Raw genomic sequence first — 24,058 nt, 5'->3', positions numbered from 1 at the left:
GAAAAGTCTGTTGTGAGGTGTTTTCAAGGCAAAGTACTGGATTTTTAGAGACCTTCCAACAATCCAGAGTAGTCCAGATCAGCTCTGATCCTAGGCATGGGTACCAATCCTTTCCCTCCCAGTGTGGGGAGCATGAAGGGAGAATCTTGCTGAGAAGGAACTGGAGTAGGTGAATACGTTTTCCTCTTTGGTTTTCTGAATAGGACTAGATTAACTTTCAGGTGGCTGTACTTTTTAACAGCTAGCCAGTGTGCCGTGACCAGTAACAGGTACCTCATTTTTTCTGACTACACTGCAAAGAAAAGAAACCTCCTCTCTCTATTCACGCCAGCTTTGTCCCTCGGTGGCTCTGGGGGAGCAGATGGCGGAACTGCTGCCCGGGACATGGTGCCAACCAACCTCCGGAGAAGGGTACAAGTCCTGGGGCACCAGCGCTGGGGTGCAGCCCCCTGAAACAGCAGGGTATAGGCTTACAGTTTGCAAGAGATAACTAAATTGGGGGAAAGGTGACCACGTGGTGTTGGGTTTGGGGTGGGGGGGGCGTTTGACACTTTTCCCTTCTAAGAAAGGCTTTCCCTTCTTGCATGCAAGTACATTTCTCGGCTAAGGAACTCTTACCTATTTTTGAAGAATGATTAAATAAGGTCAAGAGACTTTTACTCAGGAGGAAGTATCCATACAATGTATTCCTTAGACATTATTTTTTCTTGAGTAGCTTCACTGATAGCATCACTGCTGGTACTGGAACTGCATCAGAAGCTCGGTCTACTGAAGAGCACCACAATTATATGAATGAAAGTCAAGCGGACAATCGGGTCAGGACAGAGTCATCACTCTTGTATGTTTCTTGCTTGAAGAGTGGTATGATCTGCTCTGCTTTCTCATTTACTATGACCATCTCTTTCCTTCTCCTAATGCCTTTGCTGTCTTGGCATTTCTCGAAGTCAAGGCTGCTTCTCATGTTAAGAAGCTTGGAAGGCCTGCTTTTGTTAGGTGGTTTAACTCTTTGGAACCACAGCTAAAGCATTTTGTGCAGGGTTTTGACCTTCACGGGGCTTTTATTCAGCCCCTTTGTTAGTCCTTTCTTCAGCTTGCTCCGTTCCGTCTACTAGTTGACCTTTCCTCTCCCTTCTGCTTGTGCTCGTCACATTCCCAGCACCGTTCCTCTGTCTGCAGCGCTCAGCCTTGTCTGTCTGTTTGCTATAGGTGGAAGTGTCGGAGTGGAAATGAAGAAGGAGCCTTCAAGGGGCGGGTTTGGGAAGGTGCTTGCAGGACTTGGTCCCGGTTTCAGCCTCAGCACGAGCCCGTGGACAGGGGATGGAGGGTGACGCTGGATGCTGCCGGAGCCCGTGGGGCTGCATGGCCTTGCTGTGTCGATGGTGTGTGAGTTAATGAGTTTACTGAGTAAAGTCCAGCCGCTGCCTTGGAGAGAAGGAATCAAATTTTGTGCCTGCTATGTGTCCATAGCAGTTTTTGCTACAAATGATGGGAACAGCCATGCTTGAATCTTCTGCCAGAGGCAGTTGATTTGCTACAAAACAAAGCTCATGAATGCACAAGTTTGTGATGTTCACTGTGGATCAATAGGTAGCACGATCCTTTAGTAAAACAGCCAAACACAATGCAGGCTTAACAGTGCCCTTCTACCTGTATAAATTACAGTACAGAATAGAGACCTTACTAAACATAATTGAATTATTACCGTTGGTTGGTTGGTTTTGTTTATAGTACCATATAATAACCTGCCTTTTTCTGCAACTGTGGATCACGTGTACCTTGTATTCCTATATATTCAGAGTAGCTTTTCTATGCTAGGCTACCTTTGTGTCTTTGGACTTTTGCGTTAAGTACTCTCGTTATATAAAATATGTGTATATTCATAGTTTTATGAGCAGTAGATATTATATTTTTCTTTTTAAAACAATAGCACAGTCTTCCTGAAATTTAATTTAGGTAGTAGAAAGAAATTACCAAGCTAATCCTGCTGCAGAGCTAGGTGACTGCTGCATACTATAACACTTTCAGTCTTGTTCTGTTCTCAAACTTAGACCATTCATTATTTTTCGTTGAGTAGATTACTGAGGGTTTTTCCATACAAATTATTGTCCTGGGGCCCACCCACACAGACGTGTGAGGATTTAAATGACAACTGAGGTTTTAAAGAAATTAACTTCAGCTTTAATATTTCTCTCTCCTAAGGCTTCAAATGCAACTTTTAAAAAGGTGGTACTACTGGTGTCAAAAAGGGAAGCAAATGCCCTGCTGATTCTTTTCTTAGTAGTTTGGATGATGGGGTGGGCAGGCCAAGCTGTTGTCTTGCACTGTTTCTGGCTCAAAGTGAAGAAGCGCAGAAATGCTAAAGCAGCAAACTGCAAGATATGGATGAAGTGTAAGAGTTGTCTTCCAGATTTCCCTGCTCGAGACTGCTTCATACTCCCATTAATTGCATGGTGCTCTGCCTCATTACTATCTTGTTACAAACCATTTTATTAGAAACTTACTGAGATTTTGCTATCCCTGAAGATGGTGCCCTGTTTTGTTATCTGAAAGAGCAAAAAAATAAGGGAAATACAGTGGGGATGGAACAAAGGCAATTTTATCAGATGTGTCCTTGTGCTTTTCTTTATTTTTCTGTCCAGATTTTCATATTTGTTGTACATGTGTTCTTCTTGTTTTTAATGCAGAGACCTAGAATCACCTACCACTCTAATATCCACAGCTGATATTAGAGGACAAATATCAGGTAGTTCTGTAGAAGTTCAGGGCGTGGGCAGGAGCCACTGACTAATTAAAGAGTTATCCTAATAATCATTGGCATTTAACTGTCCTACTTAGCGTAGGCAGTAAATGAATGGCTCATAAAAGCAAACTTTCATTTTTTTACTTTGCTTTCCAAGTGCATAATCCCTTTAACCCTTCACTACTTAGAGGGTTTTTGTTAATTAAATGGAATCTCTGCAGGCTCGGTGATTCACATTTCAGGACAAATACGTGTACTTAACAGGGGGAAAGTTGGCATAGGTCTCACTGGGCAGCTTGAGGTTTAAAATGGTTCTTTCAAGGTTATTTTGTAAATGAATGTATGTTTCTTGGCAGTCAGCCACACAGAATCTTCCCTTCACTGTTTTAAGAGATGGGTTCCAGTTTATCACATAATTCCTGCTACAAGCATTAACTGATTTTCTCTGGTGACTGACTGATGTTCTGACTGATCTTGCCTAGAGTGGAAAGCTGTCCCTGGGGATGGGAGTATCAAGAGGAGTAGGAATCAACAAAGGTGAAGGAAGCAGATATCAGATCTTTGTCTTCTGATTTGGCAAGTTGAATATTTCTTGCTACACTGGAACTAAGTAATGGGAGCGAAATCCTCTTCCCTGCAAGAATTCCCAAGGCAGATTTACGATAGAAGAGAATTCTGGAGAGCAGTCATTATTTAGCCTGTTACTCCTATTCCTTTGCTATGTATGCATTTTTTATGAGTAAGGCTTGTAACAGACAGGACCAACTGGTTACTTCTCTTCTGCAGACTCTGCTCAGATATGGAAATAGGAAAAAAATCACCTGTGCATGGAAGCATATGGTTTCCATGCTTGGAAGAGTGGGATTAGGACCTGTATCACAAGGGAAGGATGTATATGGGATGTGCTCATTCTAGCACATTCTAGGTCCTGTCTTTTCTCTCATGGTCTTTCTGCCACCTGTGTAGCTCCTTTCTTCTAATGTGCAGAAGAACCATCTGGTTAAGAACTCTCATACAGCAGGAGGTGAAGGATACATAAGACGAGGAGAGGAAATGCTGCAGAGCTTTGCAAAGAACAACACTCGAACTAGCTTTTAGATGCCATTTATGATGATCCTAAAGGGTTTTTCCAACCTAAATGATTCTATGATTCTACGATTCGTGCTCTCATTCCATCCATTTCTCCACTAGTCCTTGTGACCATCCTCCTTCCTCAAGCTGGAGAGGGTGATGGGGAGGTATCTCTGGCTGTTTGTGACTGCTCAGCTGTGTTCTTGGCCTTTTCAGCTGAGGAAGTGGGTTGCTTTACAAAGCCTAGAGCATGCATATAGTATCCCATCCCAGCACCAGTGTGGCTTTTCTAAAAATCCTCTACAAGACAAGCAGGTTTTATACTTAGAAGGAAATATTCCATTGACAACCACTGTCTGTGGAAATAGATTAGTGTGGGAAGCCTCTAAAGCTGCCTTCGTTTACTAATTTCTGCCACCATACTAATGTTCTATTTACGTGATGATCTCTTTCTGTGTCATTAGGAATGACTGGAAGAAGGTGCAGGAACAGTTACATCAGGTAGGATAATAAGTACTGTCACAGCACAGTAAATCCTTTTCTTGTTCTGTAATTCCCTGAGGCATATTTAATCACTCTTGAAAAGCACATAAATGTTACGTGTTAAAGCCTCACTGTTCCATGTGAGAAGGATTCTGACCATAGCCTACCCTACTGATGAGTGCAGACATAGTGAAATGCAATGACAAGAGAATATGTTCCTGTCACATCCGCTGGCTTCTTGAGTAGAGTGCCTGTTCAGATTTCTAAATCCTTCAACTCTCAAATTAAAGAAAAAAACAGCAGCTTCCTTTTCTCTTATTAGAACTCATAAGTTTGAGGGAACCATCGAGCATTTTCTGTGGTTACACCTCTACTTCTGTAAGGTAATACACTTATTGAGATGTACCACACCAAGTCAAAAAGATGCATTATTAAGGGTGGCTGTAACACTGATAATGTAAATCAGGGCAAAAAAAAATCTCTTTGGCCTTCTGATGAGACTGTAGCTTGATAAGACAATCGTGGTGCTGAACTGCAATGTTGCAGTTCCTCTGGCGTCAGTAATGTTTCTTCCCACCACCCCTTTCATATACCTGTTCGCTGTATTTGTGATTCTAGTTTAAGAAAAATATATTATGCTTCAGATGCTTCCATAAATTTTGCTTTAGGCATGTATGTACTTTTTCTTTAGAATTGTGTTCTACGCTTTCAAAGTTTCTCTACAATTTGTATAAAGGTGCCCTGAGTAAAAGTATTGTGATACCTTTTTTCTTCTGGGTTTTTTTTTGCCTGCTTACAGGCCTGTATGGTGTTTTCTTCAAGTTAAATGGTTTATACTTGTTCTAAATGGAAAGTATCAAAGTATCAATGCTGTGAATATTAGAAGGACTTTTTTTTTAATATAAATGTTTCTCAGGTCTTTAGTGTTGTAGCTGAAGGCAAGGTGTCTCGTTCACTTCTCCATCCACCACCTTCTTTTTTTCCAGAATTGCGTTTGTTCTAAACCTGCTGAAATGCTTGTGTAGAGGAGAAAAGTGAGCTAATGTAACCTAAGATTTGGTTTAAAACTGACTTAAATGGGTAACTCAGACATTTTATTTCAGTTTTGAAATGGCTTGTTTCAGTTTGGATTATGTAAACTGAGAGTAGATTTAACAGGTTTAAGATATACTATGATAAGTCATCCTTAAATCAAAGTAGGTGTCTTCGTATGGGGTTTTGCACTTGGTAAATCAAATAAAGCCTGATTTATTTTCGTCATGCAAACAGGTTGGACAAACAGGGGAGATCTTCCCTGATTTCAGCAGGTGTTCAGCTGTTGGGTTTTTTTTTTTTTCATTCAAATACAATCCAGTTTGCTTCAGAGTATCGCAGGAATTGTCTGCTGCTTTAACTGGCAGGCACCCAGGATCTAGAAGGTGAAAGGAAACGCAGTAGGTGATATCATAACAAACTCTTGCCAAATTGAGGTTAGAGGGAATTTCCATTTTCTTCGTAGATGGTATTAAAAGTTCTTATTTACAGTGAGGGCAATGACTGTATCCAACAGCCTTTTTTGTGCTGGTTCCAGGGATAGAAGGATGCTCAGCCATCTGTTCTGACGCACAGCAAACACAAAACCTGTGGATGGAGAACCTCCCTTGACAGGCTCTGAAGGAAGCCTTGTATCAGGGAAGGCCTGTTTGTAGCTGAGAGAGGAACTGAGGTAACGCTTGGTGATAGAATAAGACTTTCTATAATTTTAACAGTGAAACTTACCTTGACTTTTTATCGCCTGTTAAAATGCAAGCAGAGTGGTACGAGCTGCCTGTTTAATGCTATTTCCTGTGTGTTAAGTCTCTTCAGAGTGGACCATCTCCTTTGGAGGTTTTCGCATCATCAGTGTTAGTCTCAGAATGATGTCAGAGAAGACTATGCTTCTATCCTATGAAAGATGCGATAGGGGGTCTGAAAATAAGAAAGCATATTCTGCTTTTGAAACATGATATGATGATTATATGTTTGAGGGGGGTTATTACAGTTTCAGAATTTCCATCATCCAGAAGTATCAGGCCCAGAAACGCACAAGTGTGCCTGTAGAAGAGAAAGAGGTGAGAAACAGAAAACCTTTTGCTATGAACCTTTTGCTTTCCTTAGCCACACAACTCTTGCAAGAAATTACGAAGCCAAGACATGTGACAAACAGTTTTAATTACTGATGCCAGTTAACTATGCCAGGAAATGGTGCTGGTTCTGGAAGCAATAAAAAAGCAGCAGGCTCCCCTGCTTAAACTTATCTTCAGAGAGGATTTGTCTCCTTTTTCCATGACTTTAGAATGCCTGACATCACCCAGTCCTCCACACGCAGTCTGGCTAAAAGGTCCCTTTCTGACTTCCAAGATAAACAAATGGAAATGCAAAAAGCTTGCACCTGGCCTGTTACCTCATCCTTGGCCACCTGGGCTGCTTGAGAGTCATCAGGGCATTCCCTGTTCCCTTTTACTTGCTACATAATAAATTAAAGACTGTTGAGAAAAGAGACATTCACAGAAAGCAGGCAACACTTAGACCTCAAAGAGTTAGAAGGACTGAGCTGCGCTATTTCTACCTGAACTGGTAAGTTTCTTCAGGTATTAAAGAATCTGTATGCTCAATAAAAGCTCCCTGTGAAGCCAAAATGCACATGATCTATCAATTATTTGTCATCACCAAAAAATACTTCTTTCCACAGCCCTGGTTCTGAATTACAGACAGTCAGGCTTTACTCCTTCCTTCTGCCTCAATTACCAATAATAAAAGATAGGTAGTGCGGTCTTTTCCCCCTCACCCGTGCTGGACGAAGGATTTCACAGTGCTCAACCTGCACGCAGGAAGTCTGTCATCCGCTGTGTTACGAAACAGATTCAGCTACAAATGCTGTTCAGGAAAGCTAGTAGAAGCTTAATTCTGATGACAGTGTTTCTTTTTATTTAGTTATTAATGATCCCTAAATCTTACTGTTCAACATTTTAACAAAAGCTTGAGAGAACAAAACATTAAAAAATTTGCACGTGGCATCCTGAATGATTTAGGTCAGATGCCTGCACGATTTCTGCTTCTGTGACTTGTATAGTTGCCACTTGTCAACTACCAATCTGCATGTTACCTAGCTTTGACTGAAGTCTTATTAGCTGCCCTGGGTTTTTTTCAGGAGACAAAGGAATAATTTAAAAAGGAAAAAAGGAAGTTACAACTCTGTGGCTTTTTTGCAGATCCAAACTTCTGAGCAAACTGACTTGATGATTCTGGCCATTGCATTTCCAAAGCATATTGCCAGAAGTGGGTTTACAGCTGTCTGCTACATGTAAAATGAAAAGGAGGATTTAAACAAGTTCTTTAGTACTTTTACATAAAAATATCTATTTATGGAGGGGTTAGAACAGGAACAAGCTTCTTAATGCATTTGTTCTATGTGATCACTGTGAAGACAAATTACACAACATGCAAGAAGGAATGATGTTCAAGGAAGTGCATGATTCACAGAATCACAGACTGGTTTGGGTTGGACCCTAACCCTAACCTTCCACTAGCCCAGGTTGCCCAAAGCCCCGTCCAACCTGGCCTTGAACCCTTCCAGGGAGGGGGCAGCCACAGCTTCTCTGGGCAACCTGTGCCAGGGCCTCCCCACCCTCACAAGGAGGAATTTCTTCCTTAGATCTCATCTAAATCTCCCCTCTTTCAGTTTAAAACTGTTACCCCTCGTCCTATCCCTACACCCCTGATCAAGAGTCCCTCCCCCCTTTCCTGTAGCCCCTTTCAGTCCTGGAGGCTGCTCTAAGGTCTCCCCAGAGCCTCCTCTTCTCCAGCTGAACCCCCCCAACTCTCTCAGCCTGTCCTCACAGGGGGGTGCTCCAGCCCCCCGAGCATCTTCGTGGCCTCCTCTGGCCCCACTCAAGCAGGTCCGTGTCCTTCTGCTGTTGGTGCCCCCAGAGCTGGACCCAGCACTGCAGGGGGGTCTCCCAGAGCGGAGCAGAGGGGGAGAATCCCAACCTTGCCCTGCTGCCCACACTGCTCTGGGTGCAGCCCAGCACACGGGCGGCTTTCTGGGCTGCCAGCGCACGTTGCTGGCTCACAGGCAGTTTTCCACCCACTAACACCCCCAAGTCCTTCTCCTCAGGGCTGCTCCCCAGCCACTCCTCACCTGGATTTGTGCTTGGGATGTAAAAACGCAAAATTAAAAAAAAAAAAAATTCTGACTGTTATCTCTTTTTGCCAAGGAGAAAACAGTAGATCTTTTGAGTTTTTACAGGATGTGTACATTAATTCTCATACCTTATATGTGGATTAGAAACTAATGACGAGCAGAACTATTTTATCCTGTTGTAAGATATCGTCTGCTGGTGCAAAGGTTGCTCTCTTTGATTTATAAATAGACTGGTGGCTTTTCATGTGTCCTGTTCAGGTCTTTAAGTTTGTGAACTGGACATAATAGTCACTTAGTACTCATGGTTGAAAGTACTAATAGAGAGGAGAGGAGACTTGGGCTAGGGATAAAAAGAAAGATTTATCTAAATATACTTAACTTCACAGTTCAGGCTTTGGTATGACATTTTCTCACATACTGTTTTATATTTCCTTGTATACAAGTTTATCAAAATACGTGTAAGTGTGGTTTGAAAATAATTTGCTATCATAATCTTCTGCTGAATGGAGAGACGGGCTGTCATTCTTCAAACACAAGAATTCTCAGTTGAAATCACTTTGAGGGGAAAATCACCCTTTACATGAAATATTGGCAGGTATTCAATTTTTTGAATAACATTTAGTGAAGAAATTAAATGTTTTGTAAAAGGTTAAAAACTATGTTGTGAATTCCATGACTCAAACATGCGTTTTTTTTTTTTAAGACCAAAGTAACAGTAATTGATCAAAGAGACAGATACAGTGTTTGATGTGAAAACTTTCCAACCTCAGAGTTACAAAAATAGTACAAGCAATGTATCACATCTACATATACCCCATCTGCAATGTACAGAATGTTTACATCACCTAAAAGATCAGTTTAATGATGTAGGACTGAAGGTGGTGCAGTCCAGCTGCACAGTAACATCTATTTCTAAGATGAAGTCAACCACAGCTTTTCTCAGTGTTTCCACTGCCTCTCTTAAGCCAATCAGTGTCATACAACAGCAGATGAGAGCTATTAAGAAACACTTTGCAGCTCTAGATTTTTATGGCTTCCTCTCTCCTACGTATAAGGAGGTGCGCAATGGTCAGGCCAGGTATCTGTTTCCAGGGCTGACGAGATCTGAAATGAGGTCTATCTATATTTGCACACAAAACCCAAGACTGTTAGGTTTGAGCCAGACTTTAGGAGGAGCTGCAGCTCTAGACTCAAGAGGACAGCTGGAAATGTAACAGAGACCGTGAGCGTCACACGTGGCTCTACTGCATTCTACAGAGCTCCTTCTCAGCGCCAGATGCTTTCAGACTGCTCATAAGTTATGGCTCAGGCACCGTTTCGAAGAGGGACCAGAAAGCCATTCTGCCTTTCTATTACTGCTTTTAATTGCAGTACTACGTTCTACATGTAGATCTAGCACCACTTCTTAGAAATATGATTCCTAGTCCTAGAGGAAGAAAGTCTGCAAACTTGATCTTTTAATTTAATTATTTATTTTTATTTTTTAAGTGATAGAAAAGATGCACTTTTTACTCGGTGGCTGGGCTATTTAGCACTCTGGAATTCAGAGATTCTGATACCCTCTCTATTAATGTAACAGGCTCTTGTTGTGTTCCAAGAGGGAATTCAAATGCAGTTGACCTGGACAGTCCAATTCCTAGTTCACCAAAAGATCTCTGAATTCTGTGGATTTGCCACGGTCCTGATATTCACCTTGTTCTTCCTCAGGAAAGCGGCAGCTGCAGGCATCATCTTCCTGAATTGACTGTTCAGGTGTGGTATGCACTAAAGAAAAAGATCAAACGTTCACTTTCTGTTGTATTTACTCAGCCATCTTAGTTCACCCTTCTTCAGTCATAAGTGCAGGAAGTCAGCAAGAAAAACTCTTCCAAAGGATTCAGTAATCTGAACTTATTCCTCTACAGCATGTACATCTGATAAAACTAAATTATCATAGTTTGTTTTCCCTAGTGCAACAGGGACTGCTAGTGCTCTGTTTGCCATCGGAATGGAAGGAAGACCAACACGGAGTTGTTAGACTTTTGGAGTAATGCTATCGTCTCCTGTATTCAGAATTACACTAGAAGATCAAGCCCTTATCTCCAGGAAAGGGAAGAGAAAACCCCAAATAAACAAAAATCCTAACTATAAAGTATGTTGGATGCAATTCCACCTCATCTTTGTGCTGAACTCTTGAGCTTCCCCATGGCTTATTAGCTCTCAGAGGGCAGCGCTGGACCGTGGGTGCAGCAGCACTTCCTGACCGACACCCCCTCTGCTGCCAGCATTCAGAGGTGCTTGCTCCAGGCCATGCATACAGAACTGGAAAGTGCTACTGCCACGCGTGCCGAGGACGTAATAAACTGAACCGACCCTCAACCGGACCAGCAAAGTTCAGCTGAGCTTCTTCACCTCCCATGAAAGCTTCACTTCTATAGATACGCACGTAATTAACCCGCAGCGTTGACAAAACACCCACAGGTAATTAAGCACTTTCTGCAATAAAAACTCCCAAACTGTTCTCCTTTCAGTTGTTGTTTCTGACCTACAAGGCCAAAAATGAAGCTATCTGCAACTACCTTTGAAAGACACTTAAAAACCTGGGTTCCTGATTTCTGTCTAGTTTCAAGGAGAAAAACTGAAGAGCGTATCAATCTTACTTTTCTTGAAGACAGCATGTAGTTTCTTTTTCTGCCAGATACTGAAGCATATGCATGAAGGCAGCAGAAACACTATGCACAACAGCCCAGCTACAGTAAGAGAAATTCTGATAATGTCCTCCTGGAGGTCCTTCCCTACGAAGAAACGACATTCTGTAAGAAGTGTTACAGAGCAAAATTCTACCGCCCTTGAATTAGCTGGAAACTTTGTCTCCAACTCTGCGTTTGGATAAGTGTGCAACACTGTAAATGGACAGAAGAAAGGACTCTTGCTTTAAATGGTGAGCGAGCTATAGTACATTTCAAAGTCAGTCGTGATTCTTTAGCTCTATAAGCAATATTATACAATGGCTCACCTGGCACAGTGATAGAAACTGGAATTGCAGGAGACATGGTAGGTAGAGTAGCGACTAAAGTAGGATTATGTGAAGCGGGTTTGCAGATGACATCTTTTGCTGCAGTTCCAGGCTCCAGGACCTGATTTGCAGAGCACCTGAAAGACATTCAAAGCAAAACAGAAAAAAAACAACAAGCAACATGGGAAAAAAAAAAATCTAGTCAAGTGTAATAGCTGTAGCGTTTACTTTTCAGTTACTTACTTTGTCCAGTTTTTACAGGAACCGTTGGGGTGATCATTAAAGGTTCCATAGCGGCAAGTTTGGCAACCTTCAACAGACAAGGACAGGAAAATTTGTACAAGATGAGCATTTAAAACAACATGGGAAACATTGTTTATGCCTGCTTCTACAATGACTATGGTCCACATTCATAGAATTACTATTTCCTAAGCTGCCCTGAGTATACGAGACAAGTCTTTCCCTGTGAGCTATGGACCAGCACAGTCCTTGGATCCAGAGCCAGTTTGTTTGGCACTAGATGCTGCAAATCACGTCTAACTCCAGAGCTCCCACTTCAGTTTCCCACACGCTGGTGACAAAAGAGCCGCCATGCAAAGGGAACTAATAAGTGCAGGACTGGAGCTCAGGGATCTCAAGAGTCGGGCGGGTTTGTCTGCTGCCATACTTGCTCCACGCACCGTGCAAACAGTTCAGCAGCAGCGGCAGCTTCGATCTTGCAAGGCCCTTACTCTAGTTGTTCCCGCTCTGCGCAAGAGGCAGGCGGCGTCTGGTGCAGCGAGCGCAGGAGGTTTAAGCTGGTGGGCAAAGGCGACCTTACCGCTCCCGCTGTTCTCCTGGCCCACGCCGCAGCTGCGGTCGCAGCGGGAGCAGCCGTCGCCACTGCAGCGATACCCCTCCTTGCAGGTGCATTCAGCATCGCTTTTTGAGGAACACTCTTTTAAATACCTGAATCTTCCTGGAACGTGGAAAGGAGTCTCATGTTACACAGGCGCGCAGGCACGTCCAGCGCAGCGCGTCAAAAGCTCGGGACCTCTGCTCGCCCCAGAACCGGGCCGGTGGCTCCAGCGAAAAGCCCCGCAGACGCGTTCTTCAGCCAGTGCCGTTCGCGGGCGCAGCGGCACCACAAACGAACGCGCCGTCCCTCACCCGCGCGGTAACAAGGGGGCTGCGAGCGGCCGCCGCTCCCCCCGACCCCGCAGCTCCCCCCCCGGCACCGCCGCCCGCTACCTTCGCACTTCCGGCAGAGCGTGCAGCCGCGGAGTCCCGCCGCGCTGGAGAAGGTGTCGGGCGGGCACTGCCGACACGCCGCGCCCAGCCCGCAGCCGGCGCCCACCACGAAGGTACCTGCGGGCCGAGACAGAGGGTGGGCGGCTGCCGCGGGGCCGCGCCCGGCGCCCCTCGCCCCTCGCCCCGGCCCTCACCCGCCGGGCAGTCGGCGCCGCACGGCAGCGCGGCCGCGGGGCGCGGGCCCAGCACCAGCGCCAGCAGCGCGGCCGGCAGGAGCGCCCGGCCCGCCCGCGCTGCCGCCGGTCCCATGGGGTCGGTGCGCGGCGGTGCGGCCCGCCGGAGTGCGCGCGGGGCGGCGGGCGCCGGCCCTTAGGGGCCGCCCCCGCAGGGCCGGGCTGCGTCAGCCCGGGGGCGGCGGGGAAACCCCGGCCCGGCGGGGCTTTCCGGCCCGCGACCCCCGGCCCTGCCGGGCAGCGCCCGCCGCCGGGGCTTCCCGGTGAGTCCTACGCGCACGCGGAATCCCCGCGGCGGCCCGGCCCGGCCGCACCGAGGGGGGGGTGTGTGTGTGTGTCTGTGTAGCGGGGATGCGGCGCTGGGCCGGGCACCGCCCGGGGGAGGGGGGCTGCCCGGCGGGGGGTCCGGCCGCGCGGCCCCGGCCACGCCCCCTGCGGCTCCCCGCGGCCAATCCCCGCCGCTGCTGCGCGGGCGCGTGGCCGCGGGTGGTGCCGGCGCCGGCCCGCGCCCCGTGAGGCGGGAACGGGCGGGACGACGTGGAGCGCGTGGGAGCGCGCGCCTGGCCCGTGGCCCCGAGCGCCGGCCCCCGCCAGGAGCGCCCCGCGCAGCCCTTCCCGGGGACTCGCTGCGCGACCGGGACCCGAGCGGCTCCGGCAGAGCCCTCGGGAGCGCGACCCGGGGGCCTGGGCCGCGGGCCGACACCACAGGGCCCGCCTTCGGCCCTCACCGGCCCCGGCAGCCGCGCCGCCTGTCGCAGTATCGAAACGTCCCCTTGAAACTGGGGAGAGCGCCTTGCCCCCGAGCCACGGGCGTTCCCCGCGTACCGGTCTGTGGCCGGACGCGTCGGGCAGGGCCCGCAGGCGCAGAGCGGCGGGGGCAGCGCTCCGCGGCCCGAGGGAAAGCGGCAGCGGCGGCTCGCTCGGAACGTACGTACCGTGCGCGCGCACGGCGGGGGGCTCCGGCGCGCGGCTGCGCTCGGGGGGAACGTGCAGAAAGCCGCTCGTTTCGGAAACGGAAAAGGTCGAGCGACTGTGGCGGGGGGCGGGGGCGGCCGGGCGGGGGCGGGGCTGCCCAGAGCCGCCCAGAGACGCCCGCGCCTCGGCTGAGGTGAGTCGCCGTCGCTCCCGCCGCCCCCGCGGGCTGCGTCGCGCCCCGGCCCGCTGGGCCCGATTGGAGGAGCCTCCCCTCAGGGCGGACGGGGGCCGGGTCGCTGCTTGCAGGGGCCGGGGGCCTGCCGGGCCCGCACAGCCTCAGCGGTCGCCGTGGTGGCTGCGCCGAGCGCCCAGCGGCGGCCGCGGGCAGGGCGGGCAGGCCGCTCGTTTCTCTGCCGGGGACCGCCCCCCCCCCGGCCGCGCGCCGAGCCGCGGCGGGCTCTGCAGCCTCGCCCTGCGCCGCTTCGGAAACCCCTGCCGCGTCGAATGGTGCCGTGCCCTAAATAAACACATGGATATGTGGGGACGGGCCTTTCATCTGGGCTGGCTGAGCTGATGACCCTTAGAACTTCCCCTGCCTGCGGTAGCTGTTTGGTCGGGGCATTGATGGGTGTGATTTTTTTTTAAAGGCAGCCTTCCTAGAGTTTCTGGTTTAGCCATCTGCCAGAAGTCACCATGTCGAGCAACATGCACGTCCCCACGTCAGAGAATACGTTTAGCTTAAAGGTTTGAGGCAGCCCGTGCATATGCTGGCACTGAGGAGCACGGGGAAAGCAAATGCATAGTTGTGAAGTGGCTGCTGGGTCCACGTAACTTGGTTCTGCCTTCTCAAAAAACGGCCTTGCCCTGGTAGCATTTACAGCATGCCAGCTATTTACATACGCACCCGCCTGAAGAGCAGTACTAATGCTCAAGGATTGGCCAGTGTGTTAGATAAATGCTTGAGGACAGTAGGGAGAGACTGCATTTTGCTAGATTAGGGGAAAGAGAAAACTTTTCAGGATCAGGTGCCTATTTGCATCTAAAGAACTAATGAGAGGGATACAAACTATGATCTAGAGTATTTTTCTACAGTAAGAAGCAAATGCAGTATTTCTGCATTGTGGCTATTCAGGTAGTCTGTTAGTCAAATTCATATAGAAGTTAATTTTGCAGAATCAATGTATACCTTTGAGATGAATTACTAAGAAGCTCCAGGTTATCCTGAACTTAGTGTTAATACCTGTGGTTTGAGTGTACTTGTTCAGCTGGCCTTGTGTTGACAGTACATGAAGCTGCCCTAAAAGTAGCATTTGACACACTGGATTAGGCTGCTTAGGCTGCTTCTGCGTGCTGCAGGACGTATATCACCGTAATACTGTATATTACCGCATTCTAGAAATAGCATCTTTCTAAATGGAACTAACAGTAGAGAACAAACCTGAAAATAGATGAAGTTGAAGCAGGATGAGCGGATGGGGTTTTTTTATGCAGGCAACTAAACGTGCATCTCATTTTATGAAGAGCTCCCAGGCGCTATGTGCATTTCTGGATGGAAAGCCCCTACATAGGAAAAAAATCCCTGTCTCAGAGAGTGGATGACCTGTGAAATGCCTTCTCACACCACAGATGCTTTCACAGACTTCTGTCAGACCAGTGAGTTAGTGTGTATTCTACATGATGTAAAGTTACTTTAACTTAACCTTCAAATGGAAATTTGGCCCTTCACCTCAACTTGAATTTAGGAGCCAGAAAAAAAAGTCTTGAGCCTAGTTTGTTCCATTTGCTAAATTCTGTGGTCTGCTCCCCCATCACACGTGTGCACACACATTTCTCCCCCACAACATTGTGAAATACCCAGAAAATCTGTTGCTGAGGTTTTGCAGGGGCACTGGTCGAGTCATTATAAGTCACAGGAAACTCTTCATGAAGCGTGCTATGTGGAAACTAAATACCAGACATGAGGTCAAAGCTCATGCAAGCCCTTTTTATAAATGCTGACCTGGGTAGGAGTCAGTAGTCTGGGTATGAGTGAGGGCGTGCAAATTGAAAACAGCTCTGCCACCCACCTTGAACCCCTTTCTCTGGCAGACTCACGTCACGTAAAGTCTTGATTAGGCCAAGCTTCTTCCTGTTCCAGTGCTGATGCTGTGCCTCCCACTGCACAAATGTCTTAATCCCGTAATATCATAATGTGCTCTTTGTAAGAAGCTATTTAGTTAAATTGCTATGAATATTAATTAAAGCTAGAGGACCATTCTGAGGTGGCTTAAATGAAAGATAATGCAAAAATGCAAATTACTCACTGTTAAACTTTACGGTTAGGAAGGATTTGTAGTAAGGGATTTGCCATCTAACTACACTGTCTCTTTCTGCCCCCCTCAGCCCCTCCCTTCACAACCATCTCACCTAATAGCAACCCCTCAAGATATGGCCTCAAAAAGAGCATTGGTGATTCTCGCAAAAGGAGCAGAGGAAATGGAAACTGTAATCCCCACTGATGTTATGAGGAGAGCTGGGGTGAGTATGCGGACAGTGAAAAATCTTTTTGTGCATGCTTGGTCAAGGGAAAACCTTTGCCTCAAGTTAATGTTCACTGCTAGGAGTTCAAGGCGTAGTCTGTTGTACGAGGTGAAAATTTACCCGTGCCTTCTTACTGGTTAGCAAATATTTGTGCCATGCCCCAAATAAGCATGCATGACAACTGACATTTGTGCAGAAGATAACCTTTTAAAATACAAGCCTAATGTAGACTAGAGCAGATGTTTCGAGTAAATCTCTCCCTGTCAGAAAACATGGCTACTCCCATGCACAGAAGCGGGAAGTGCTTTTTTTGTAGGGGTCTGAACAGCTCAGTACATTACAGCTCATGACATTACGTAGCTTTTCTTGAGCTACTTCTAAACTTCTGTTATTAACTACAAGTCTGTCTGGTGGGATTCCTCATGCTGTTTATTACTTTTGCAACCGTAGCGGTACACGGTGTTATCTGATTAGGTATGAAAATAAGTTTTTAAATAAATACACCAACTTCATGTGTATAGAAATGACTAAAAAATTAACTTCTCCCACCACCTTTGTCATTCTATTAATGCACTCCCCATTTTGGCTGCCATAAGAAGCACAAGCTTGTCTGCTTATTCAGTGAACGTGAGCTGTGCCATTGTTTTGCTGATTAAGGATACCAATTAAACTCAGCCACCAGAGTGAAAAGAGTAGGTGGATTTTACTGGTGATAACTAAATAATGTAACAGAGTAATACAGAAAACGTGCAGTAAGAAAAGGCAGAATAATGCACTTAAAGCAAACAACTAGGACAATACAGGGTAATGCATCAGATCATTACTACATGAGAGAGAGAATAGTGATTAAGAAAGATCCATCACCACTCGCACCCGTTACCATCATCCAGACCTGCAGGTGCTGGGCAGCGCCGGTTACAGCGAGGATTTGCAGAGCCTGTCCTGGCAAGTGGGAAGTCCTACGCGGTGCATCCACCCGTAGGTGAGGCATCCAAAGTTGGTGTGAGTGGGTCCAGCCTTATATACCCCAAATCAGCAAGCCAGAATAGCTGGCACCTTTGTTTTGAGCGGAAACATCTGGTTTCATTCTCCTGTTGGATTCCACCCAAAGCCTGGCCAGGGCTTCGGGGGGGGAACCAAGGGAGTTTACAACAAGGCCAAATACCTGAGTTCTCAGCCTTGAACAAGGCTCAGAAAGGAAAATTGGATACATTCTCTCAGCATTGCATCCTCACTACTGATTTTATTCTGTCTAAGCTCCATCTTTCACTAGTGAGTTTACAAACTTTGTTAATGACTACATGCTAAGTTAGCAGCTTCAACTCGGGGCCTGTTGTTCAGGCTTCAGTATTTCAACACTTTAGCACTTTTTACATCAGCATAAGTGGTTGTTACAACTTAGTACAATACCTACTAGCACAATGGTTATCAGGTATAAAACATACAGGATTCATCTATAGGTCAACTCTGGCTTGGGCCTGTTGTCCAAGCCTTAGCACTTCAGCCATGCACATCTGTGATACTATGTCCGGGCATCTAAAAGCCAAGGGAGAGAATTGAACATGCCATAAGTGTGTTTGAGAATGGCTTAAGCCTGCAGAGAGACTTTAATTCATTATCTGAGCCGCTTAGTCTGGCTCTCCTGAGTTATATTGTTTTGTTTTGTTTAAAATCTGTGGGATCAGATATTCTCTAAATGTCCTGTTTGAAAAGTTGAACTATTAGAGGTATTTGTTAATCTCTAGGTGAATATCACTGCTTACCTTGTGTGTTAGGACTTAATCATGGTTTGGGGAAGCTTAAGTGTTGTGCTGTTCTTGACAGCTTTCAGTAGTGCTTCACTCATTCTGTGTACTGCTTAAGAACTAACATATAAGAAGAATGCCCTAAATTCTTGAATTGTAATGATATATATATTCTTCTGTTAGATCAAGGTGACTGTTGCAGGCCTAACAGGAAAAGAACCAGTGCAGTGCAGTCGAGATGTTTTCATTTGTCCAGATGCCAGCCTTGAAGATGCCAGAAAAGAGGTTGGTCATCACCCTGGTCTGATATAATGGCCAACACGGCCTTTCTCACAGTTTCAGAGGTGAATTTGGAAGGCTTATGCATTACTTTTAGAAATACGTTGCATCTAATGTCAGCTCTGTGCAGTAGTGAATCACAGAACTGCATGTCCCAGAGTGCTCCCCTTCAGTGTTGTCCTGCTTCATAGCATGCTAGGATCAGACGCATTTCTTAATTCTGCACAGGTATTTGTTTTTGCAAAGCATCAGACATAGAGCTTTATTTTGCCTGTTAGTTGGCCCAACAAAATACCGTGATTTGGAACAACTGAAAAGTTCTGATGGGAAGCTAAACAATGCTGTGGTTAGACCTGTACAGTAAGGCTGGAGCAAAACCACTTTTCCTTCCAATGCAAGAGCTGCCATTTGCTTGCTGAAGCTCTTAAACGCACTAGGCTTAAAAGTTAGTTCTGTGACAGACTTTATCGATAATTGGCTTTTCCTGGAATAGGAAACAGTCTTTTGTTCCATAATTGGAACTGGTTCTGTGATCATAAAGTGGTGTTCAGTGGAAGAAAAGGTAGATCCCTTTCCTTCTCACTCAGCTGGGCTGTAGTGGCCTTAAAACAGTGTAATGTGTGTACCAGCCTCTGTTCAGCAGAACAGTTTTATCTTTTGTTTGTTTAGGGGCCTTACGATGTCGTGGTCCTGCCTGGCGGTAATCTTGGAGCTCAAAACTTGTCGGAGGTAAAGTTCTGGTATCTTAAAGAGTCATGGGCATCCTCATGAGTAGTGAGTGGGTGGTCTACACTTGCTTACTAATCCTGCAAATTCAGTTCAGCATCTGAAAATTGTCTTCTGAATGAATCTGTCTTAATCCTTCTTGTGAATATACAGGTGGGACAACTGAGTAAATTGTTGGACTTGAGTACCTAGTTAAGCAGAATAAAAATGGAAGGGTGCTTTGTATTATGGGAAAATCTCTGTTCATAATCATATGAAGATTAAACAGTTGCAAATTAAGATTTAATTCAATGGAATATAAAACAGGCTGAACCCACAGGACTCTGTTCCTTTGCTCAGGGATTCTGTCTCTGGTGTCTCTGTCTCTGTTGTAGTGGTGGTATAAAGGCCTTGTGGAAGGCAGGCAGAAAAACAAGTCGATCTATCAGATAGGATTTAGATGGTATCACACGGTTTGTAAGCCCTAGAATATGAGACAAATATCCCATATAAATCTTCTTAAGAATGATAGAGACTGTCTGGAGGTATCTCATGAATACTCTTTCCTATTTGTCTTGTGAAGTTTTCGAACAACAGCTTTCTGTGGCTGTGGATTAACCAGCTTTTATGTGGGCCAAGTACTTCCTTGCAGTTCCTTCTAATTTCCTTGCTCTTTCCTTATGGGACAAATATTTATTGGTTTCAGCTTTTCTCCTTCTTAGTGTTTTCATTGCCCTCTGTCCTGAGGCAGGGTGGAGAGTTGTCAGCCAGTTTTCTTTGTGAAACTTGTTTATGAATTTGCAGTGGAAAATGTTTCAACTATGCTTCAGATAAAGTGAAGTGACTTGTGATATGGTTTCTTCATACAGTCTCCTGCTGTGAAAGACATTCTGAAGGACCAGGAAAGCAGAAAAGGCTTGATTGCTGCTATATGTGCAGGTGGGTTAACAAGGTGTCTTGCTTTGTAAAGCGTTTGGATATTTTGAAGGGGTGGGCAGAATTTCCTGTCTTAGAAATCTGTATTCTTGTATTTTAGTAGCAAGGATTTGTACTATACGTGCACCCATCAGCATTTGAATTTTTTGTAAATTTAATAGTACATACAGGAATCTCTAAAATACCGTGAACACTTCTCCTGCAAGTTCTGCTTGGTACCCGGTTCTTTCCAATCAGTTGTGTTACTGTCTTTGAAATAAAAAGTGAAAGGTAACGTGCTAAGATTTTTTATAAAATATTTGCTTATTCTGGTGACCTTTCTGCAAGGACACAGTGCTGGCAGAACATTATTGCTATAAATTTACCTCACATGTCCTCTCCTGCCCTTTAGCTCCAGAAGGGAGGCTGTAAATATAGAATTACAGGCTCACCCTTCCTCATCTGAGTGGTAGCAAAAGGTGGAATTACTCTGAGGAAAGGGTTGTCTGCTTACGTAGTCCGCACAGCTAGGTATCCAGTTCATTCCTTTGTAAGATTTGTATGTAAAAAAGCCAGATGAACAATTGTGAATACTCCCAGCTGAACCGAGAGGCTGGCCTAGGTACCTGTAGCTGAGAATGAGAGTAGCAGTGAGTGTGTAAAAGACAGTCTAACAGTGTGCTTGTGGAGTGTATTTTCACTTTTGTTTTCTGGGACGTTGCTGGAGTTTCTTTGCTTTCATTCTTCAGTTAGGTGATATGCATACAGAGTTGTGAACATTCTTGAGCTTGGCAGTGGCGGTCTTCTTCTCTGTCTGTATCTCTTGCAGAATAATCACAGATTCACGGTTGCTCAGTAAAGGCCTTTGCTTGTAATCAGGATGGTTCATTTACTGAGGTACAATGATCCTTAGAGCTGATTCCAACTGAACACAAGGAAGGTTATTTCCTGGACTATATCTGAAATGAATCAAATGTACAGAAATGAAACTCACATTAGGCAAATTCTGCCTTCAGTTTCTTTTGGAATTCCCATAAGGGTTTTCTGTCAGATGATCTAAGACTTTTTGACACAAACTCCTTCCTCAGTTCAGGCCAAGGAGGAAGTATGAAAAGAAAAGAGAAAGACTTAAACCCAACAACTTAGCAGTTAGCCTGTGATCTGTCCAAAATGCTGACTGGCACATGATGGCAACATGTAAAGACTTGCTCAAATGAAATTTTATGTGTTAATAGGTCCCTAAATTCAAGGCTTACCAAGGCAGTGAAGTAATTGTACCTGGTCAATGTTCAGATTGAAATGCAGACGTTTTGTTACTCAGTTTCAAGCAGTTTTAAATAAAATGTATTATCTGGAAGTGAAATGACAGTTGTTCTCGACTCCTTCAAAGGCAGCACAATCATTGGTAGGACAGCTGCGTGAACCGGGTGTTTTCTAAACCTTCTCTTTTCTTCATCTGTTTCTCTGCAAGAGGCACTTTGTGTAATAGAATGGGAGAGATTATACAGCTATGTTCTTTTTGAGGCTTTTTGCTTCAGAGATAGGGCTGGCGTCAGTTTTATAAAAAGTCTGTCCACAGTGAGCCTTGAGGACCCAGTGCCGGAATGTGTGTTCTTAAAAGTGTTTGTAGCAGAAACAAGTTCCTCACTGGTGTAACTTTGTGTCGTTACAGGTCCTACTGCCCTTCTGGCACATGGGATAGGGTTTGGAAGCAAAGTCACGACACATCCTTTGGCCAAAGATAAAATGATGAATGGAGGTATGTGATGACTTTTTGCAAGTTTCTTGCTAAACCCTTCTCAGAATTTATTTTTTTAGCTGAACCCTTGATTTAAAGAAAGGAAAATAGCTTTTATATCTTATTTTGTATCTCTGAATTTCCTTAATGCTTTCCTGAATGTAATCAAATTTCAACTGCATATGCTAAGACTGTATTTCTAAGTCTGTTTAACCTGAAAATACAGGGCTGTATTAACATTCTCTTTCTTGGGGAAAATACACTGCTGCTGTCGTACTAGAAGCATTTTTTCCCCCATCCTCTTGAGGCTGAGCCATCTCTTACCCTTCTGGTTCTTTGCCTCAAAGCCCAGCAGCACCTTTCCTGTTTTCCCATGAGTAGTGCTTTTGGTGCTATGAGCAGCTGATGGGTCCACACTTCTTTCTCATACCTAAAGGAAGTGGTGGTGAAGCACTATTAAGAAGTCATTCTGTGAACAGGAATGAGTTTGAAGGTGAGCAGGAGATGGCAGAGTTCATCCAGTTTCCTCTGCATGCAATTGGAAAAAAGAGAGCTGTGAACAGCTACACAAAAGCAGTCCGACTTCCAAAAGTGACCTCATGGGAACTGACAGGCACAGCGAGCACTTCTTGATGGGCTTGTAGAATCAGAGGTGCATTCCCATACCATGTGGATAAGCTGCCAGAGCTCCCCACGGGCCCTTTTCTTCCCTGAGGACCGCAGGCAGTGATGAGCTGCTGGTTCCAGAGGGGCAGGGGTGCAGAGCCCAAGGCAAGCGGGGCCGCGCAGGTGGCTGAAGTGCCTTCTGCCCTCGGGGGCAGCGGGCGGCAGTGCCCTGTGGCAGGCAGGGCAGTGCTCTGTGGCAGCGGTGGGCACTGTGCTGGAGACTGACCCTCTTTCTGCTGTCTGTCCCCCCAAGCACACTACTGCTACTCCGAGAGCCGTGTGGAGAAAGATGGGAATATCCTCACCAGCCGCGGCCCTGGCACCAGCTTTGAATTTGGGTTGGCCATTGTTGAAACGCTGATGGGCAAGGAAGTGGCCGAACAGGTGAAGGCTCCCCTAATACTGAAAGAGTGAAATCCTGGTGTGGGACAGGGAGCAGGATAATTTTGGGTGGAGAGTCTTGTCCTTCCTAGAATAACTGTAAGATGCATTGTTGTAAATACAATTTAATTGCGGGTGAAATTAGCCACTGTACTTACCTAAACTGGGATACCTTAACAAACCAATGGTCTTTATTTCTGGAAAAAGATCCTGTTAGCAAAAAGCTTCATCACGAAATGGCAGCCAGCATCTAATAATCTTAGTTTAGCTCTTGAATGGCATTTAAAAATCACATGGGAAAATGTTTGCTGAGTAAATAAAAATGAAGCAACCCTGCTTGTGCATTGTTCCTTTGTGTGTTTTCTCCAAGTCCAGACCTGTGAAACCGTTTTACCGCAATGGCTAGCAATGTGCTATTCAAAACAACTTCTGTCTAGAATCTCACACAGTTCTCCTGAAGTATGGTCAAGCACTGGAACAAGCTTCCTAGGGAAGTGGTCATGGCTCCAAGCCTGTCCATGTTCAAGAAGCATTTGGGCAGCGCTCTTAGATACATGGTTTAATTTTTCAGGTTGCCCTGTGAGGAGTCAGGAGTTGGACTTGATGACCCTCGTGGGTCTCTTCCAACTCAGGATATTCTGTGATTCTGTGGCTTATTTTATTAAGTTGTAACTCCGAATTTGTTAGGACAGTATTTAGTTTCCTGTATTCAAATAAGGCCAATAACTAGTATTAATTCTAAGACAGGATGGAACTAAGTTAAAAGTGGGAATGTTCTTACCTTGTCAAGCATCTTAGAGTTCCTACGGCTAGCAGGTTGTCCATGATACTGCTGGAATTTGTCTTCTACCTTAAATGATTGCAGATCCATTGAGCTATTTAGGCAGCTAATAATTGGCATAAAGCAGGAAGTTTGGACTTAGTAGCTTGCCACCAGTAGCAGCGCTTGTTTCTACTTACTATAAATCGGAACTTGTTACAAACCTGGCTTAAGTGAGCATATGTCACTTTAGAGGTAGTGCTGGACAGGTCTCTGGAGGAAGTAGTGGAGCTGTATTCCCATGAGAGGTAAGAATTTGGGATCAATTTCTGTCTTTGCTACGTTTCTTTTACCAAATAACTACTGTTACCTGGCTCTGTCAGCAGTCACGCTTACAGGATAGCACCTCACTGGACTCCGAAGTTACCACAGCATCTGGAGACCTGGTTCTGCATACATCTGAAATGTACAGTCTGAACTTTAGAAAACGACTGCATAGGTGCCTTTATGATGGCTTATT

At 45.5% G+C, this 24,058-nt stretch overlaps 2 protein-coding genes across 6 annotated transcripts; one reads left to right on the top strand and one right to left on the bottom strand.

Moving 5' to 3' along the window:
- Positions 1–9,911: 9,911 nt before the first annotated feature.
- Positions 9,912–13,155, bottom strand: TNFRSF9 (TNF receptor superfamily member 9). 2 transcript variants are annotated; one of them, XM_074847984.1, is made up of 7 exons: positions 12,876–13,146; positions 12,682–12,798; positions 12,272–12,409; positions 11,695–11,761; positions 11,452–11,588; positions 11,096–11,230; positions 9,912–10,220 (listed from the first exon to the last, which is right to left on the bottom strand). In XM_074847984.1, the coding sequence occupies exons 1-7, from the start codon at positions 12,988–12,990 to the stop codon at positions 10,093–10,095; spliced, it is 837 nt and encodes a 278-aa protein (XP_074704085.1). In that variant the 5' UTR covers positions 12,991–13,146; the 3' UTR covers positions 9,912–10,092. The 2 variants fall into 2 exon arrangements, with proteins under 2 accessions (XP_074704085.1, XP_074704086.1); XM_074847985.1 differs by lacking the exon at positions 11,096–11,230 and having other exon boundaries at positions 12,876–13,155.
- PARK7 (Parkinsonism associated deglycase) lies at positions 12,671–23,114 on the top strand. Of its 4 annotated transcripts, none has more exons than XM_074847990.1 (7): positions 12,671–12,794; positions 16,212–16,346; positions 18,278–18,379; positions 19,043–19,102; positions 19,948–20,017; positions 21,666–21,752; positions 22,651–23,114. In XM_074847990.1, the coding sequence occupies exons 2-7, from the start codon at positions 16,257–16,259 to the stop codon at positions 22,809–22,811; spliced, it is 570 nt and encodes a 189-aa protein (XP_074704091.1). In that variant the 5' UTR covers positions 12,671–12,794; positions 16,212–16,256; the 3' UTR covers positions 22,812–23,114. The 4 variants fall into 4 exon arrangements, with proteins under 4 accessions (XP_074704091.1, XP_074704089.1, XP_074704090.1 ...); XM_074847988.1 differs by lacking the exon at positions 12,671–12,794 and adding an exon at positions 13,442–13,841; XM_074847989.1 differs by lacking the exon at positions 12,671–12,794 and adding an exon at positions 13,900–14,022.
- The last annotated feature ends 944 nt before the right edge of the window (positions 23,115–24,058 follow it).

The sequence above is a fragment of the Strix aluco genome, chromosome 22 (genome assembly GCF_031877795.1).
Source record: "Strix aluco isolate bStrAlu1 chromosome 22, bStrAlu1.hap1, whole genome shotgun sequence".
NCBI classification, from domain to species: Eukaryota; Metazoa; Chordata; class Aves; order Strigiformes; family Strigidae; genus Strix; species Strix aluco.
The sequence above is the reverse complement of the archived record's forward strand: the minus strand, read 5'-3'. Positions and strand labels throughout refer to the sequence as shown.